Source organism: Balearica regulorum, chromosome 3 (assembly GCF_011004875.1).
Source record: "Balearica regulorum gibbericeps isolate bBalReg1 chromosome 3, bBalReg1.pri, whole genome shotgun sequence".
Lineage (NCBI taxonomy): Eukaryota > Metazoa > Chordata > Aves > Gruiformes > Gruidae > Balearica > Balearica regulorum.
Window position 1 is genome coordinate 88,133,490 of NC_046186.1, and position 18,490 is coordinate 88,151,979.

The 18,490-nt window shown below is 40.6% G+C and overlaps 2 protein-coding genes across 4 annotated transcripts in view; one reads left to right on the forward strand and one right to left on the reverse strand.

Annotated features, from left to right (window-relative positions):
* Window positions 1-6,446: 6,446 nt before the first annotated feature.
* Window positions 6,447-16,340, reverse strand: TFB2M (transcription factor B2, mitochondrial). Its single transcript, XM_075748833.1, has 8 exons — window positions 15,931-16,340; window positions 14,842-14,930; window positions 13,801-13,954; window positions 13,251-13,399; window positions 11,636-11,725; window positions 10,352-10,414; window positions 8,888-9,039; window positions 6,447-7,496 (listed from the first exon to the last, which is right to left on the reverse strand). The coding sequence occupies exons 1-8, from the start codon at window positions 16,253-16,255 to the stop codon at window positions 7,310-7,312; spliced, it is 1,209 nt and encodes a 402-aa protein (XP_075604948.1). The 5' UTR covers window positions 16,256-16,340; the 3' UTR covers window positions 6,447-7,309.
* A 25-nt stretch (window positions 16,341-16,365) lies between these two features.
* CNST (consortin, connexin sorting protein) overlaps window positions 16,366-18,490 on the forward strand; it is a 52,934-nt gene continuing 50,809 nt past the window's right edge. For all 3 annotated transcript variants that reach the window (XM_075748829.1, XM_075748830.1, XM_075748831.1), the window contains exons 1-2: window positions 16,366-16,519; window positions 18,390-18,485. The gene's annotated coding sequence lies outside the window, so the exon portion shown is untranslated. The remainder of the gene's footprint in view (window positions 16,520-18,389; window positions 18,486-18,490) is intronic.

Below are 18,490 nucleotides of genomic sequence, written 5' to 3' on the forward strand. Positions count from 1 at the left end.
TGCCGCCGCCATTTTAAACCATGGCCGGAGCCGCCCCCACGATGGGCGAGAGCGGGACTGGCCCGTGCTTGAGGGCGCGGCGGGCGGGAGTGGGGCTGGCCCGTGCTTGAGGGCTCGGCGGGCGTTTGTAGTCGCGTCTCCCCTGGCCGAGACCCGCTCTCTCGCCTGCACTGAGAGGCCCCGGAGGCGGGGGGTCGCCCTTTTCCTGAAGGCGGGGTAATAGAGCATTTCCAGTAGCACATCACCCTGCCATGCTAGACAGAATAAAGTGGTTATGAGCATTTCTGTTAATTGCAGCACGTGCAGCCAGTTACAAATAGGGAGTATGCTGGGGACTGCGTTCAGTTACTTTGTAACTTTGTGGGTTGGTTGGTTTTTTTTTAAGGGAATGGGGCAGTGAGAAAATACCCAATCATAAATCTCTTTGTGGGTGAGGTAAATCCTGCAGCTGCCTGTCCTCGGGTGAAACCTGAAGTGATGTGAAGTTTAAACTGCCACAGCAGCAGCATCCAGCACCGTTCCTGCTTCATTTCCTTACCTACGCAGCCTCACGCTGACACGGACATGGAAAATACGTATGAAAATAAAAGTGGCAGGAGGACACACGGAGGTTGCATACCTACAGCTTCATCGTATATAAATCCATTCATTGCAGAGGATGATAGACCTTTCAGTTTGTTATCTTGGTCACAGTATTAATTTGGTTCACAGAGGAAGAGCCACTATCATGATTCTGTCAAAAAACATCTCCAAAGAGGACATTTTACTTAGGAGCTAGCATCGGGACATACTTAGGGCTTTCACAATGATCTGAACACAAAGAAGCATTGCTGGGCGAGGACCTGCTCGGCCCCCAGCTCCAGCAGTGTGTCTCTCTGGGAGAGCACCCTCTGCACCAGCTGCATTTTGTTACTCAAAGCCATCAGTTAGAGGCACCAAATAAGTGACAGGGGTAAAGCAAAACACTTGCATGATTAACTAAAAGCACCGCTCTGAAATGGTGATGCTCAATGCCCACCAAATGATGAGTGCTTTCCGTCTGGGTCTTACATAGCTTTTATTCATTTGTGAGATTACAACATGATGCAGGCTCAGCATGCTGAACTGCAAATGGACTTGGTCTGGTTTTCCCTGTTATGCCTATAGAGGGAGTTGGGGCTTGTGTTTTGGAAAGGAGTGTTGAGCTGTCCTGTCGAAGAACAGCCAGCCAGACCTAATTGCTCTGCAAAAGAGTTTTCCGTTTCTAAAACATAGTCAGTCTTGTTCCCAGTAATGATTATTTCAGTCTGCAACTGTTTTCATCCAAGCTGTAACTGAGTAACCAGAAAGGACAATATGCATATCCGAAGTACTACTGGGAAGAACCAAGGTACATCAAGACACAGGATTCCCACAGAAAAATATATTTTGACATTCACTTGAATGCTGCAGTGACATAATTCATTACCAAAAGAACTGACAGCAATCTGTCACTTAGTTATGCACACGACTATGCTTATCTTTAGTTTTCTTCACAAATTTTTGTGTGTTCAATTACAGTGATACTGTGAGATACTCAAGAATTAACAGTTATTAAAATATTAAACAACTAATTCTGTATTTGGCTTGTATGCTTTACTGCTTCACCTATTTAGTCCTCTGCATCTCCCTGTCTGCCGTTTTATTGAGTTTCTAAGCAGGCATTGCCCAAAGCCTGTATCATAAGCAAACCCAGTCATAACAGAAATTAATGTCTATCTCTTAATGTCTGTCTCTTAGGTGGATAAACTTGAGATGGTCAAACAATATACAAAAAGCATGAACTTAAAGTCCTACCCATGAACTGCAAAAAGTGCACTCAGGGAAGAGCTAATACAAATATACAATACCAGGTGTAGCTTTCATTATTTCCTCAGTTTTCCAAGTCAGGTTTTCTCACTCACATGTCTCATAATGCAACAAAATCTCACAAAGTACAAAAATGTGTCTGAGGGAACGACAGTCATCTTTCTCACACACACACACACAAAAAAATCACAACCTTAGAGAGCTCAGCTGGTCTAGCAAAACGCCAAGTATGAATGCCTGAAGAAAGGGGCTTTCATCAGCCTGGCATAAGCTGTACAGTGAAATAAGCCACAGAAGCCTAAGAACAACGTTTGGCTGACCTTGCATTTCAATTGATATGACAACATAATTGTAGCAATAGAGACTTTTCTAGTATAGATAAGCTTTTAAACACAGCATAAACATTTACGTTGATGCAGGGTTGGGTGTTTTGACATCTGTAAGAAAAGCCTGGAAAACTGATTCTGGATATCTGCAGTTTATAGACTGGTCTGCCTAGGAGGGCCATTCAACAGTCTTTGAGCAATGGCGATCAACTGAATGCCCAACTCGGATGTTTTTGGAAATGTCAGTCTGAATTTTTGGAAAAACATAATGATATATATTCCAATAAGTGGTCATTTAGTCCTTGACTACATTTAATTGAATTAATCCCTGTTATTAGTATGGGGTTTTTATATGACCAAGTCATCCACTGACCTAGCCAGGTCAGACTTCTCAACAGCTATTTGAAATGTGTGACATTCTGGACAGAAGCAGCTGTCAAGGCATGTAATGGAGACACTTTTGTGGGAAATATCACTTAATTGTGGCTGATGCTGCTGAATTAGTCATACTTCCTTACTGCCAGTAGATAAGACACTGTAGTGGAAGTTCAGGTCTTCTATCTCAAGACGGCATGTTTTACAACATTAATTTACAGAAATAATTGCAGTAATGAAATAATCCAAACAGTTAAACAAATTCTGCTCTTTAGTATAAACATGCAATACCCATTCCAACCAACAAGGCACAAAACTGAATTTTTCTGGGAGCAAAATCTGGCTCAAAACACAAAATGTTAAATTTTGAATTAGTACAAAATCTGTGTCACTAGCAACATAGAATAGCTATCAAATAATTAGTTGAAAGCTTGTAAGAACAGACAGATCTTTTATGAATACATAGGAATCTCTTGATGAGGTCTCTTCCCTTTTTAATGTTGGTGTGCTAGTTAAAAATTGATTCTAGAACGTAAAATTTTAAAAAGCTCACTGCAGAAGCATTTTAAGCACAAATTCATAATAAATTTCACTCACAGTTACATAGGTTTTACCTGTTGATTTTTTACTACAAACTTTACAAAAAATTTCTACTCTTCTTTGAGTCTTCCCTGCCTCAAACACATTGGTTTCCTTCGGATGGCAGAAACAAGCTTCTGAAGTTCATCAGCATAATTTCTTAGCTGAAAGACAAGAGCTGTAAGTGTACTTTATATGGGAAAAAAACCCTGATGCATAATTGCACAAAAAAATATAATCTCACATTTTTACAGTGGCATGAGTCAAACAGTTCTTAAAATTGTTTTCTCCTGCAGACAATTTCTGGCAGGAAGCATTGAATTTTATTAGCAAAGACTTCCAAAAAACCTACACACACAGAGCGACATGCCTTTGTTTCGTGCTTTTCTTTAAAATCTGATTTTTCTAATTTAAGGGTGCACTTCTGCATAAAACCAAGCAAAATCATTGCCAAGTCAAACTGGCTGAAGGCTTCTCATGCCTTCAGAATCTGATTCTGTGGCGGAGAAATAAAAGCCTTTGCATGTATCTACACTCTGCAGCTGAAACCAGGGCAACAGCTAGTGGCAATAGCTAGTGGCAATGATGACATCAGATGTTTGCCATCACTATACAAGTAAGACCCTGTAAGCAAAGAGACCAAGACAAAAAGAATCCTGTACGAAAACATTAAGAGCAGCCATCCTGAGGAAAACAAACAACTCCTTCAGACTCATTCAAATTTATGAATCACACCAAACTCTGCACAAATAGAGTTTTACATAAACAGGTAATGTTGTAGGGCTATTTGGTGTCTTATCAATAGGCTCAACTACATCAAGCGTTAAAAGTCTCGCTTACATTATGAGTAATTGACTGTTCCATTTGGTGTATCTTAACTACCTCAATTTCCCTTGGGCTTCGTACGCTTGCTGCGTGTTGTGTTCTGTCAGCTGGGGACAGGCAGTGTGTCTATTTTTAGCAGTGACACATTAAACAGCATACATAAGGAAAGACGCAATAGCTATTGAGCAAGGATACAATGTGAGCAAATAAACATGTCCCACTGACTTGTCTCGTCCTTTCTGGAAAAGTTAGTTATTTCCATTTTCTCAGTGTTTACAGAAGAAAGGTACAGCTTCGCTAATTAAAGGCTTGCAAAGTTTAGATTGGAGTTTTCAATCTACAGCCCCACAGATTGTGTTTAGCCTGCCAGAACAATTAATTCAACACATTTCTCAGGAAGCCTCAGATTCTGCCTATCAGACATCTTAAACTACACCACACAATCTGTTTCTCAAGCTTTATGTCAATATTTCTATCAACATTATCATTATTACCTGTGAGGCTAAGCTGTAATTATTAAAATGTCCAATGCTGAACAAGCCTAGAGCCAGTATATACACATTCCACCTTAACAACCCCTTATCACATCATCTGCTGTGTTAATTACTACAATGTCACAAACCCTTCTTCTGGATCACAAGCCAACTACTAACTATAGAATCCAGCTTGACTGATCTAATTCCAAGTGGCAAAATATCTTTTAACTGGGACTCATAAGGATCAAGTTTCTTTCTGTTTGTATTTGTGTTTGCTATGATTTTAATATAGTTACATAGTAAAACTTTAGGCAATTGCCATCACAGTCACGTAATTTTCTTTTACAGGCAGATGGATGGCACAAATGAGGGAGGGCCATTAAAAGACTTCGCACCTCTGAAGTTATAATCATATACAAACTATGATATACTGGTGCTTTAATATGGCACGCCAAAGTAGCTCCTTGTAAATCTTTTGGTCTCAAAGTTAGCATGGTGATCTTCTCTTCTGAGAAGGTCTAGCAGTTTAAATTTTGAGTGAATTTGCAGTTTATTCTTTGAATAGCATTTTTGAGGGTTATTAAACTGTAAATATTAACCTAAATTTATGTACTGATTTCCTAGTTGCAAGTTCTGCCTTTATATTTACATCAGTCAAAAATAACTGAAGAGATGTTGGCTCAATTTTTCATCAACATATCAAGGAATATGGCAAACGTACCTGTGCAAAGGAAAGGAACACAAGCAGTACAGGGTTGGTTAAAAATCGTAACAAAAATGCACGAGAAGCCTTTATATACAATGTAAAATTTCAGTGAAAGTTTGCATTCGACATTATCCTATAGAAGGTGTAAACCTGCAACAGTAGGAAGTCCCAAGTGGATAGCATTAACTAATCAAATCCATAGACCTACTTCAATTTCACTCCCCCACCTGTACATACACCAGTGATGTTCACTTTTTTTTCCATCCTGCCATCAGTACCAAAACCATTTTTATAATGCCAGTCATCGCTCTCTTCACATTTGTGATGAAAGCTAAACATATTGCTTACGTTTAGACTTAATGGCAGAGTTCTGCTTAGCATTAAATCTTCTCATTTCAAGTCCCCAGTGACACAATATCCCTTCCACTTACAGACTCCTGCTGTTACTTTGGGAGTCTGCATTGGCTCAGTAAATGCTGTTTTCCAACAGCATCAAAAAAAAACTCACAGCAAATAATTTTCCTTTTTTCTATTCATGGTTGAAATGTTATCAGCAAGACAGTTAAAGAAGTTTATTATATAGACAGTGGTGGTCTTATATTTTATGCATTGAATACTTCTCCTGGTATGTTGATATAAGACATCTTGCTACAAGAAAAGTAACATATTTGATTCGGGGCAGGAGATGCTGCGTTCTTGTAGAGCAGTAGATAAGACAGTTACCATCTACTGAGATTGAAAAAAGGTAGAACTGTTTCTGTTAATGCAAATTTGCCATTCCTGGTCAATTTATAAAGCAAGTTATCTGAAATAGTAAGCGATGTAAACAGAAAGCAAGCCTCAAATCTTTGTGACCTACACCAGAACACCAGTAACGCTCTGAGGCAGACTGCAAATTAAACCTCAGCCTTTCCAGTAGTTTCATCATAACAACATTACAAAGGCTTATCGGCAGCTTAAACAGATAGCTGCAGCCTAGCTAGCAGAGTGAACTGAGGCTGATTAAAGTCAATTCTTCTTCTGCAGCAGGAATGCAGGAGGAAGACTGAGAAGAATGCTTGTCATGTCTACACCTCACATTACAATTAAGAAATACAATTCTGTGTTTGCATTGTTTTGGTCACTGCTGTTTTCCAAAACCTGAAAATAGCTCAGCCTTTACCAAAAGGCATTTTATTAACTCAGGCCCTGCTAAAATACCTTATTTTTGGCCACAGCTCTTCCCAGAGGAGACAGTACAGAACACAGAACCAGTACAGACTGCCAGCACTATCTGACAACAACACAACAGTCACATGGTAGGACAGGAAAAGAAACTAGGAACAGGTTGCATTATGGAGTACTATGGCTAAAAAGAGAATTTTAATAGCACATGGTTTTGAAGTTGTACATATAACACAAGTTAAACATACATATTGACAAAGGTTGCAGGTAAGAGGATTTTTTTTTTCCCCAAACTGTTTATACAGCACTGAATGTTATGGTGACTTTGTTTTTAGACCTAAAATAAGATGAAGCCCATATGCATATAGGTGTTCGGATATTGTAAACTAGAACAGGCTACCATGTTCTTTTCAAATTTTCAAAAGAATTGTTTCAACTTTTTCCCCCAGAGAGATAACAATCTTTAGTTATCCAACTAAATCCAACTCTCAGCTGATGTTTTATTATGCTGTCATTACCTTGTCTCCTATTAACCCACCACTATTGATTTACTAATATTATGTTGACTGTAGACTGCAAGTGTTTTAGCTCAGGAGACAATACAACAGATTCAGTGGTTGTAAAGACCTACGTATTTTGGGAATCTGTGAAAGGGCATTCAACTCACTGAGCACTAAAATACAAACCACACAAATAACGGTATTTGGTCTATTACTTTTTTCAAATGTTGTAAATATACAGCAGTGTAACAAAAGTTCCGTTTAAGTGGTACATCCAAAAGCAGCAGGTCACTAATATGCTCCTGGAAAAGACGCAAAGTTTGTCCATTCTAGATAGGATTGTGTTCAAATAACTGTGAATCCGTTACTTTCATCCTGTGTAGAAGGGCTCTTGTTACTTGCTAAATTTATTTTCCTGTTTGGACAGGAAATCATCTAGCTAACAGTATGTCCGATTTTATTTAAATCGTTTCGTATCAAAGTAATCTTCCAGAAGCAAAGGTGATCTTCCAAAAGAAAGCAGCTTTACATTTATAAGTTTATGTTCCTTATACTTTCCAAGACTTCATCATGGAACCAGGTTTCAGTAAACATATTAGAGTTTTGCAAAGCCTCAAAAAGACGCCTATAGTCTTCTGGGTATAAGTGACGTGTTTCAGCATTTTTTGGAATTTCTAGCTCTCTCAGTAATTTGCCACCATTGTCCAAGCTCCATGAACTGAAACAGACAAACAAAATCAAAACAGAGCATTTCTTTCTGTGAAAAATTAAAAAGAAACTGTATCTGAAGGTCCATTCCGCTCTTCCACAGCTTCTAGAAGTTAACATCTTCCTACAACACAAGCTATTTTCAATCCATACTGCCAACAGGAAGAAACGTCTCCTAATAAGACATATAAATACCAAATAAAGCCCTCAGCAGACATAGACAATACCAAACCACATAAGCCTCCTCATTAGAAGGTAGGTGCCCTCCTTCCCTCCTCTGCCCCAACTGCGTAAGTCAGTAACAGGCATTACAGCATAAAGAGGGGTTATTCTTCAATGCCTGGAAAAGCCAAGGTCATCTTCAACAAGATGATTCAGTATAGCATGAGTTAGTGTGATCAACACCTCCCAGGTGTTTTCTTCCCTATGTAAACAGACGTATCCACTGTCTCCCCATCTACATCATTGCTATGAGAACTAGACCTTTTAGAAATGTGCATACGCATTAACTATTTCCCAGACAAGAAAAAGGTGTATAAATACACAGAAGATGCACATTAGAAGCCTTCAAGGTTAGCTCCACTTCCTGGCTAAAGGATTGAGTGGAGATTAGGTACACCACTGAGCTTTAAGAGAGAAATCCATTAAGGCACTTTGCACTTGTCTTTGCTAAATGAGTTACTGGAATTTATTAAGATGGTGTGGGTTTTTTTTTTCCTTTCTGGAAATTAACTCCCATAAACCACTACCAGCAAATGAGAAATATATTAATTACTTTTATTAACAAGTTGAAGTCAAAGCTTTCCAGACTGCAAACACTTGCCATTTATGGGAAAGGGAGATCGATTGATCATAAAGCAAAGTGAATAGCTCCAATGTATTACCAAAAAGAATAGAGTTGTATAATTGGTAAATAAGTCTAAAGCCTAATTTCTTAATTAGATAACAGAAAGCCATCTGAGGACATCCCCATTCCACCTTCAATAACCTTCAGCTGTTTTTATTAGTGTTAGTTTGACGCCTGTTATAAACTGAAACTCTTTTTCAGCTTTTAATTCCTGTACCTGTAAAACTCTTGGTGACTCCGTTATTATGTCTGTAAAGTGAGTGAAAACTTCTTGCAGATACATGACCTCAGCTCCATTGGAGGTACAGACAATTACTGCACATCTACATTCTAAATACTTGTCGACCTTCCTGTCAAAGGCCAGGAACAGTCCGCAAAACATTGTATTGTGGGGGCGCAAAAATGAAATCTTCTATTCTACATGTAGATAATTAATTTAAAAAACAAAAAAAAGTACTTCAGCTACAAATAAATACTGCTTTGAGAACATATTTTAATATTTTCCCATAGTTCTCTGAATAAAAGTATAAAACCTGTAATTCTTTCTTACTTACTTTAATCTATCTGTAAGTCTAGACCTGGGTTTAGCAAGACACTGTTTCACCATGAAAATAAAGGTAGATGAATTTGTGGGCTCCAAGCCTCCTGTAAACAGATTTTGCTGAGGAGTCAGTCGTACCAAACATAAATGGTCATTTGGCAGCCACTGCAAGAAAAACAAAACAAGCCACTGAAAAGTCGTTTTCAAGACAGTGTCTCTCTTTAGCTAAAAGTAAGCGTTTCATCTGTGCCACCAGTAACATTTCTCAAAGAGTTTTAAAAGTTTTAGCAAGCTGATTTCATTGGAAGCTGAGGCTTTAAAATTTTGTTCTAGAATGAAGATGCTTTACCTGCCCCGCCCCCCAAACAGGAAACAAAACAGACACACTATCACTTCTGGTTTATTTTTTCAGACACACCTTTCTCAGTTGAAATAGACAATAAAGGCTTGATGTGAGTTTTCAAGAGATTATATGGCCTATAGTATTCCTATACTATGCAAGGTATAAGATCTACCTGCCTTTGTATACAAAGACAGAATTATTTGAGTGTAACACTAAGACAATATTGCAACTTGAGGATTTTATGAAATTGAGAGGGGAGGGAGAAGTCTTTAACTGAAATTAATGTAGTTCTGTATTGGCAGCAATGGATGTATTGTCCAATAGATCTCACATTTGTACTGCTCCTAAGGCTGTCACAATACATCTTGCATAATTCACCTGATATATCAGCCTCACTACATGGCTTTACAGCAACACACTTAAGTGTGTAAGGCACACCCAGTCACTTATATTCACTTATAGTCACTTATATTGTACAGTAACATTTCAAATAATACTCCATATACTACCACAGCACTTTTCTGGGGAGGGTAAAACCAAATATTAAGTAAACATGCTTTTATATTATTGGCATTAAATAGAAATAATCTTGTATCATACAAAGGAACATCATTACTTCTCTAAAAGAGAAAAGGAAAGAACTTTACACAGGGTATTTTTTCCACTTCTCAAATTTAAGCTTTGACACTCATACTTTTCAGCAATTAACTAGCACACGGAATTTACACTAGACATGTGAATAACCATTTTAATCAAAACCAGCAGCATACTGATTGCGCTATTAATTGTGGTAACACTTGTTTTGTTCAAGCAGGTAGATGTGACCCTGTCAGTAAATTCTTTTGAAAAAGACATTACCTGTTTACATTGCTTTTTATTCACGGTATTTTTTCCATCACAGACAATAGATACTAGTTCATTTCAGTTTCTAAGCTAATAGCAATTCTTCACCCCACTTCTGATGTGTCTACATGCGGCCTATAAGTTTTCATTAGAAGAGCAATTATAAAAAAATACACTATTCACAGCCAAAAAACCCATATGAGTAAGTGCTGTTATAAAGTATTTTAACCTTTAATTACAAGTGGTTTAGCTGCATCTGCAAAAGGAGAAAAGTGCACACAATAATCTTACCGTGCTTTTTGGTACTGCCAATCCACCATTTTTCAAATTAGTTACAAATGATGACCAAGGTTCCTATGGGAGGGAGCAAATACAGTACAGAATTAAAGTACTTTGTTAGAATTTGGAAAAACACTTACCATCACTCCTGTCAAATTAGTAGTTTACTCCCATTCTAAAATTTACTTTAAAATCATGTAAATATATTAGAACTAGAAAAAAATAAAAGGTCAATAAGCACACAAAGGCCAGACTGAAAATGTTATTAATGACATTCCCAACAAAGTATCTGAGTAGCACTGGTAAATTGCTTATAATCAAATAACTTGTATATATTACCACGCATTAGTGGAGCTTCCAATTGGTTTCAAGTTCAAGATGTGAACCAAAGCTAAAAACTGACAGCTGACCATAAGAGCTGCTGTACTGAGTCCAAACAAAAGTCCCACCAGCTCAATAACTTATCTCCTGAAGTAGCTACAAGCAGATGTATAGCAAACACTGTACGACCAGGGCATGCATATGTAATAGGTTCCTTGAGCATCATCTTATTCTTCAACTCCTTATATATTACCTCATGGTATAAGGTATTTGGAAGACAATAGATAGTGCAACTTTAAATTTTACATTAGCAAAACATTTAAACTATGAAGGTAGGTTCCTAGAAAAACAGACCACAAAGGAAGATAAATTTAAAAAGCATTAAGTAAAAGTTGATGGCCATGTGCTCACGTGGAGGTCAGGGTACAACATAAACATTTTTTTAAAACTAATCCATAGCATGTTTGACAAGGTAAGATAGTTATTGACTAGCAAGAGAAGCAGGCCTGCTTGGAACATGAAGGCACCAAGACTGAAAAACATGTTTCTACTGAACAGAGCTCAGGAAGTCAAAAGCATACATGATGACAAAATGCAAAAGACATTACAAAGAGCAGACTAGGACAGATTGGAAGAGCAGTCTTCTAGTCTCACACAAGCCCTAGCAAGATGGAAAAGAGCTTTCTGTGGCGCAAACATCTCTTATCTACCAGCTTCTGAGAATAAATGTTTTTGAGTACAGTGGCTTGTAATGAAAATACTGACATCGTAGTTAATAATGATGCTGCTTAAGTGAGAGTTTGACACAAAAGATGACTGTTTCTGGTTTTTACATCCGAAAGTTTTCAATAGTTCTCCAACTAATTTAAATGTCAAATTAGTTTCCAATTAGTTTACAATAGTAAAACATTATAAACTCTTTTCTAAAAACACGTCCATAGCATTAGACCATGTCAGCTGGTACAAAAAACTTACCATGTGCAATAGCTGAATTTCACATCCTACTTGCCAAAGTACAGTAAGTGCTTGGTAAGCCCTCACTTCCCCAGGCTTTGCTGTTAATACCTAACAAAATGGCAAAGAGCATTTTTATTGCAAAATTTCAGATTGCTTCTTTAAGTAAAATCCTTATATATGTAACAAGTGGTGAGAAATTCATATTTAACTCTAAAATTCCAAGGGAAAATTATATTAAGCCTCAAATACATATTTTGTACTATTTCAGTACATCTTGTCAGACACACGATTAAAAGACATTATGGCAGTTATGTATTTCTTCACGGCAGTTATTTGGATAACTGAACCGTGTAGGAATTTCCAGCTTATACTTCCCGATCCCTCTTAAAGCAGAGCAGTTTCACACAGAAAACAAACAGGGATCATATTTTGTATAGAAAACATAACATGGCTAGAATTATCAGCTTGCAATGATAAGACAATATTCCCAATAAGACACAGGTGACCTCACTGAATATTAAGCAGCTTGCACAGTCATCATCCTGATCAATATTACAGATCAGACAACTCTTAGGGCAAGAACAAAAGAAAAACGTGGTTATTCTCAAACAGTGCAAAGAAAGTAGTAAAATGTAGCAGGGAGATTTAATGTCTCATAACAGATTAAGAAAGCCTTGTCATATGATCAATTAAAAAAACCAAAAGGTTCCAATTGCTTTTACTTGAGTACACAACTCTCATTTAATAGGGTTCACAATAAAACCAGAAAACTTAATAAAAACCACAGTGACTGCATTAAATGAATAGGCAGCCCCCTATTTCCTTAAAAATCTGGCCACTAGAAACATACCATTTAAGTGGATATTTCAGTGGTGTCCCACCCATCATTTCGCAGAACAATACATTTAAGGCTTTTAATTCTTTTCGGTCAAGTGTTAGACACAACACAGGTTGCGTAAGCACACCTGGAAGTCTGCATACTTCAAGTAATTGAACATTTGTGGCCCTGTATGAACCTCACAGTTTCACAGAAAGAAAAGGTACCCTTGAACTATAAGTACAATTCTAGAGGTTTGGGACAGTGTAAATTACAAACACGTAACCCAGAAAGCTGCTCTGCACCTTAGTGCACAGAACCTTAATAAAGAAGTATGTAAATCATTCATATTTTACCACAGATTTTTTCAGTACTGCATACAAAAGTGGCCAAAGAGGGCAAGTACATCTCACTGATAATGGTATTTAGCCACTCTGAATCCTCTTCACCAGGTGTTTGGAATTCAGTCTTCATTGACTATTAACTGCAACTAGTAAACAATTTTGTTGCAAAAGCACATTACAGAATTTAAGCACCTCACAAGTTACAAAGGAAAGTGGCTAGTCTGATGCTGCATATGCTTCTCAAGGACCAGCCTTCACATTTGTAAGCTTTGTGGTTATGTGACAACAGAATGTTTTCTGACAGTTTCTTGACTCTTACTGAATAAAGAGAACAAGTAGGAAACAGACAAGGCTTAAAAATTCTGGCAGAGAAAGAAATTCACTAGCAAAACCATTAACTATACAATATAAACGTTTGTGTTCTGTGAAGTACTACTTATTCTTTACTAGCTGTAAAATCTCTTACACATACCTTGTACTCTTTTTCACTTATAAAGATGTTGAATTCTACTCTTCCATATCTGTATATGGAACTGCATTCATACAGGGCAAAAAGAAGCCTCCAAAGCGTGTTCCTTTCCTTTTTTTGTGGTAAGATTCCAAAAATTTTCACAGGTACATCTGTTTCAATAGTGCGTAAAAGCATCTTTAAAATTTTGCAATATGTACTAGACAATCTCATTAATGCTGATGTCTAAACTACAAACAATTAAGAAAAGAAAGTCTGTCAGCTCATGTTGTTCAAGAATGAATACAATACAAGCTTTAGTCAAAGCTAAGCCCAGTTTGCATTAGACTAAACCTTCAATAAAGATAAGTAAATAGCTGAGATTTCATATTGTCACAAGGGTTTTTTGAAGCTATCAAGAACCTAAACAAAGCTGAAATGTAGGAAATAATATCCATTAATCTAGCATATATATTAAATAGAATGTATACCTCAAGCAAATCCCAAAGATATTGCCAAACTGCCTATGCACCCTTCAAATGCATTTGTAACATGTCTGAACATATACATATACCTGCCCTCCAAGGAACTGCTGCTACACCCATGGTTTCAAAAAGTTTGTCAGAACACACAGCAGGTGGTTTCACCATTCCAGTCACCAAAGGATCCAGTCTGAAGAAATCACCATAAATTACCTTTAATTGTCCATCCAGGCTATTCTCTAGGGACTGAATAAAATTATTTTCAGTTGAAGAAGTCCAAGCACCCAACCCAAAAATAATAATTAAAAAAAAATGTTCAAGCACTACCTAAAATTGTTACCCAGTCACCAAGAGTCAAATCTCAAAGCTGCTTCTTACAGCTGATAAAAAGAATAGCTTCCTTCATTGTGCAGGGTATTTTGACATTTTTCTGCTGCTCAACTGGAGCTTTAAAACATATTCTTAAATTAGTAAGATGTTCTGCAATGTTTTGCAAAAAAAGCTATACTTGAGTTTAATGATTTACAACTAGAGTTCTTCATATATACAGAGAGAATGCCTTTTATACACATTAAGTCAGGTGAAAGTCTTTGGTTCCAAACCTCTACTTTACAGCATTGTAACACAATCCTTCTAGTGCAATCTCTGCAGCTCTGTGTCTGACCACCTTTTAATCCTTGCAAAGCCAAGGTGAACAGGAGAGGACAACACCTGTAAGTGTCTTAGTATTACCAGTCAATTGCAGGACAATAGATTAAATAATACCGTGAGATAATCAGAATAACCAAGACTATTTTTACAGCTTTCTGAAAGCTACATACAGACATCTTGCTTAAACACACACAACTACAACAACTCTGATTAGTATTAGCCTCAAATTTATGCATGAAACTATTCATAGGAAGAATATAAACTTGAATTCCTACATACACAAAATGTCAAATAGATTATAAAATAGTCTGTGCAATGTAAAACCAAACAATGCTTACTATTATTAAGCGTTATTTCAGATGTTACAAATAACGATCACTGGCTAATTCCTTTTTGATCCAACAGTTGTTACATAATTGTAAGTTAATTTCTTATCTTCCCTTTACCTAAGTTTTAGAAACATGCTACCAAACCAAAAATACCTGTAAATTCGGAAGAAAAACTGAGTTGCTTTCTAGAGCTACCACTCTAACACCTGCATTGAGCAGAGTTCGAGTCAAGACTCCAGGACCTGAAGGGGGGGAAAAAAAAAAATCAAAAGTGTGCATTTTTTTGTAAGTAATTTCCTTTAGTGATTTTCCCAACACAACACTTAGGACATACCACCTTCAGCAGGAGATAACTTGTGTTTATTTAAACACACTTCAAAACAAGAGTTAGAAAAAATATTTACACACAGCCTGCCTGAGATTGCTCAGTGAAATACACTAAGCCACGGCATTACAATGAGATACTGAGGAACATTAGATACAATGTTTCAAATATTTCTACAACTTTTTCTTCTGCCAACTGAAATATAGTTTGAAACCTTACCCATATTATCTCTACAGGTAAAATACCCTCTGCAGAAATGTAAAAAACCCCAACCCATTAAGTAATTGCAGAAGGCTAGCTATGTAAAGGCCCACAGTCTTAGGTGTGCTTTTACCGACAGATCAAGTTTGCCTACAAAACCAAAAATATTACCTGGACAGAAATTAACATCTCTGCTTACTCTATAACAAAGTTTTAACACCAGTGACTCGGCTCTCCAGACTAAGCACCCACCCATTCCCCCCGAAGCTCTGTATAAAGGGACCCACCCGCAGCCTGCCCCAGGCATACTGCAGTGCCGCGACACCCAGACGGTCGCCAACGCCCGGCAGGACACCGACGCTGGGGCAGCCTCCAGCACGGAGCCCGTCCCGGCGGGGCCGGGCAGCGCCGTCACGCAATGGAGCCGCCACCCCCGCCCGAAACTCCGGGAGAGGCAAGGCCCCGTCCCTGTCCCCTCCCCTTAGCACCACCGCCACCAACTCCCCGCGGCCCCGGGAGAGCAGGGCCTGGGGCCCGTAACGGGCCCTCGCCTGTGGCGAGGGCGGCAGCTCACGCTGACCCCGCAAGGTCACTGGGGCAGGCCGAGCAGCGCCGCGTCCCGGCAGCTCCGGGGACGACGAAGCCCCGCAGGGGCACACCGCCGGAGGGTAGCGGGAAGGCGGGTGGAGGACGGCAGGAGCCTCCGGGCAGCTTACCGGGCGCGCACTCGAGCAGGACGGGCTGGGGGCCGGGGCCGGCTCCGCCCTGCAGACAGCGCTGCACGGTGCGCGCCAGCTTCGGGCAGGCGATGAAGCGACGGAGCGGCACGCCGGCCCGCTGCACCTGCTGCACCAGCCGTTCCGCCTCCGCCGCCTCCGGCACCCGCAGGCCCGGGCTCGGCCACTGCCCCGCTGCCCGCCTCGCCGTCGTCCAGCATGGCGGCAGCCCACACAGCAGCGGCCGCAACCCCGCCGCCAGAGCTGCCGCCAGGAGGCGGCGGCAGCAACCCGCAGCGCCCGGCTGGACCCGGCCCGCAAGCATCACCACGCCGCCGCCGCCACCGGCCCCACGCTAGCAAGCACCGGGTGCGCGATCGCCGCGGCAACGGGAGCGTCACTTCCGCCTCTCCCCGGCCTCTCTAGCGCTCTTCCGCTCTATCGTCGGAGGTCTCTCGTCCCGCCGTCCTCTCTATGGTGCCAGCCCTGCACCGCCGGGAGCCTGCGGCAGTGGCGGCGCGGCAGGACCATCCACTCCACGCCATGCCGGGTGGCGGGTCTCGGCCGCCCGAGCCGCAACGGAGCTGAGGTGAGCTGAGCTGATAGGAGCTTATCCACACGAGAAGGAGGAGGGGAAGGGGAGATGTTTCGCTCAGTGCCGCGCACCGCCGCCGCCTTCCGCTCGTCACGACCGGGGGCTACGGGGCGGGGGGGGGGTGGGGAGGGTTGCCGTGCGGGCGGCGGGAAGGCGCCGTCCCTTCGCCGAGGTGAAGGGACGGCGCCTTCCCGCCGTCCGCCCGGCAGCAGCGAAGCTCCGCCGTAAGGCGGGCGAGCGAGCGAGCGCGGCCGGTGGTTAAACGGCCGCGGCGCGCGGCGAGGGGGGAGGCCGGCACTGGGCGAACAGGGCGGGCTGAGCTCGCTGCCCGCCTCAGCTGGGATGGCAGGTGCCGGCGCTGCGGTTCCTTCACCCGGAGCGGTGCCCCTGGAGCAAACCGGAGGGCTAAGACGTGTGGCGGCTGTTGGCCGTTCAGGAGGGGGAAGGCTTCGGCCGGCGAGGAAAGGTTTTGCCGGGCGCCGGTGGAGCGATGTTTGCTCGGTTTGTTGGTGGAAGTCCCAGGAGCTACGTATTTAGTTTGAGGTTTGCCTGGGTGTTTCACGGGAGTCTTTGATCTCCGCGTCTGCAGCTAAATAGTCACTTCGGGACTTGGTTCTTTGTATCGCCCTGCCGCCCTCAGCAGGTGCAGGATCCTGCTCCGGCAGATCTGCGACATCAGTCCTGGCTGGCTTCTTTCTGCCCGATACCGCCTGGCAATTACATTTTAGATAAAACCAGTAATTCAATAGCAGCCACGTCGACCTTTCAACAATTTCCCTAATGCCTTAACGAGAAGTAACTTTAGGACCATCTTCAAAACGTATTCAAGTTCAGAGAAACTGGAGTTCATCCTCAGGGATACTGTGCTAAAACCTGTCGGTGGTAGGTGAGTGGCCGTGGTGTGATGGAGTTCTGGGGAAGGGGAGAGAGAATCCTCCCAGGCGTGTTTCCCTGCTCCCTCCCTAGTTTGTGCAGAAGGCGAGAGTGATCTGGCTATCAGAGTATACTGGTCTTCAAATTAATGGCTCAAAAGTAGGCTTTCTGTATGATTTTGTGCAAATTGCTTAATTTCTTATATCTTGTTTCTCTGTTTGTAAAGTGAGAAATTAGCACGTGCCTTCTCACTAAACTAAGTCGTTTTGTTTGATACATCTCTATTAAACAGAACCTGGGACAGAAGACTGTGGCTTTGCTATTCTCTGTTTGGCAGATCTGCAGGTGGCATGCAGGGGGGCTGGGCTGAATTCAGAAAAGATTGTAAATGCCTTGTTGAGTGCAGCAGTTTTTCATATCTGCAATTTATTTTTAAATATTCTGCTCTTTTACACTGAGTGCTGTAATAATCTTCCCTGTGCCTTAAGGGAAATGGACAGACTGTTCAGCTGGATGATGGGATAGACCTCAATCCATTTTTAAACTGGACTTTATGATTTTAATAGCTTTTTTCCTCTCTTACTAATTAGTCTGATAACTCAGTAATTCATAGGACTTTTAGAACATCCAGCAGAACTTGGTTTTCTTAGAGCAAGTGTTTAGTAATGTCCTAATTCAGCATTCCTTATCAAAGCTTATTGATAGCTGTGGCCACAGAAAGGTTAGGTATAGTTAGTATATTACCATGTTGTGTTCCATATATTTTAGGCTTAATTAAAGATTTTTGGATTTTTTTTGTTGCCAGTCAGAGTACTCAGGAGTGCTAGGATCATCTTTGAATGGGCTGTTGAGAGTAATTGAGATTATTCTTTTACATGAGAAATTATACACTTTTCTTCATATTGTTATTTACTTTAGCTTAGCACTTGCCTGCATTGAACCATAGATTTTTATGGGATACATTTATGATTTTTTTTTCTCTGTCCCCTAGAACTGCCAGACATATACTGAATTTTGCATGCACAAAGGACTACCTCTTTCTGACCTGTCATTATCCTTGAGAAACTGTTGAAACCTTAGGAAAATGGTAAG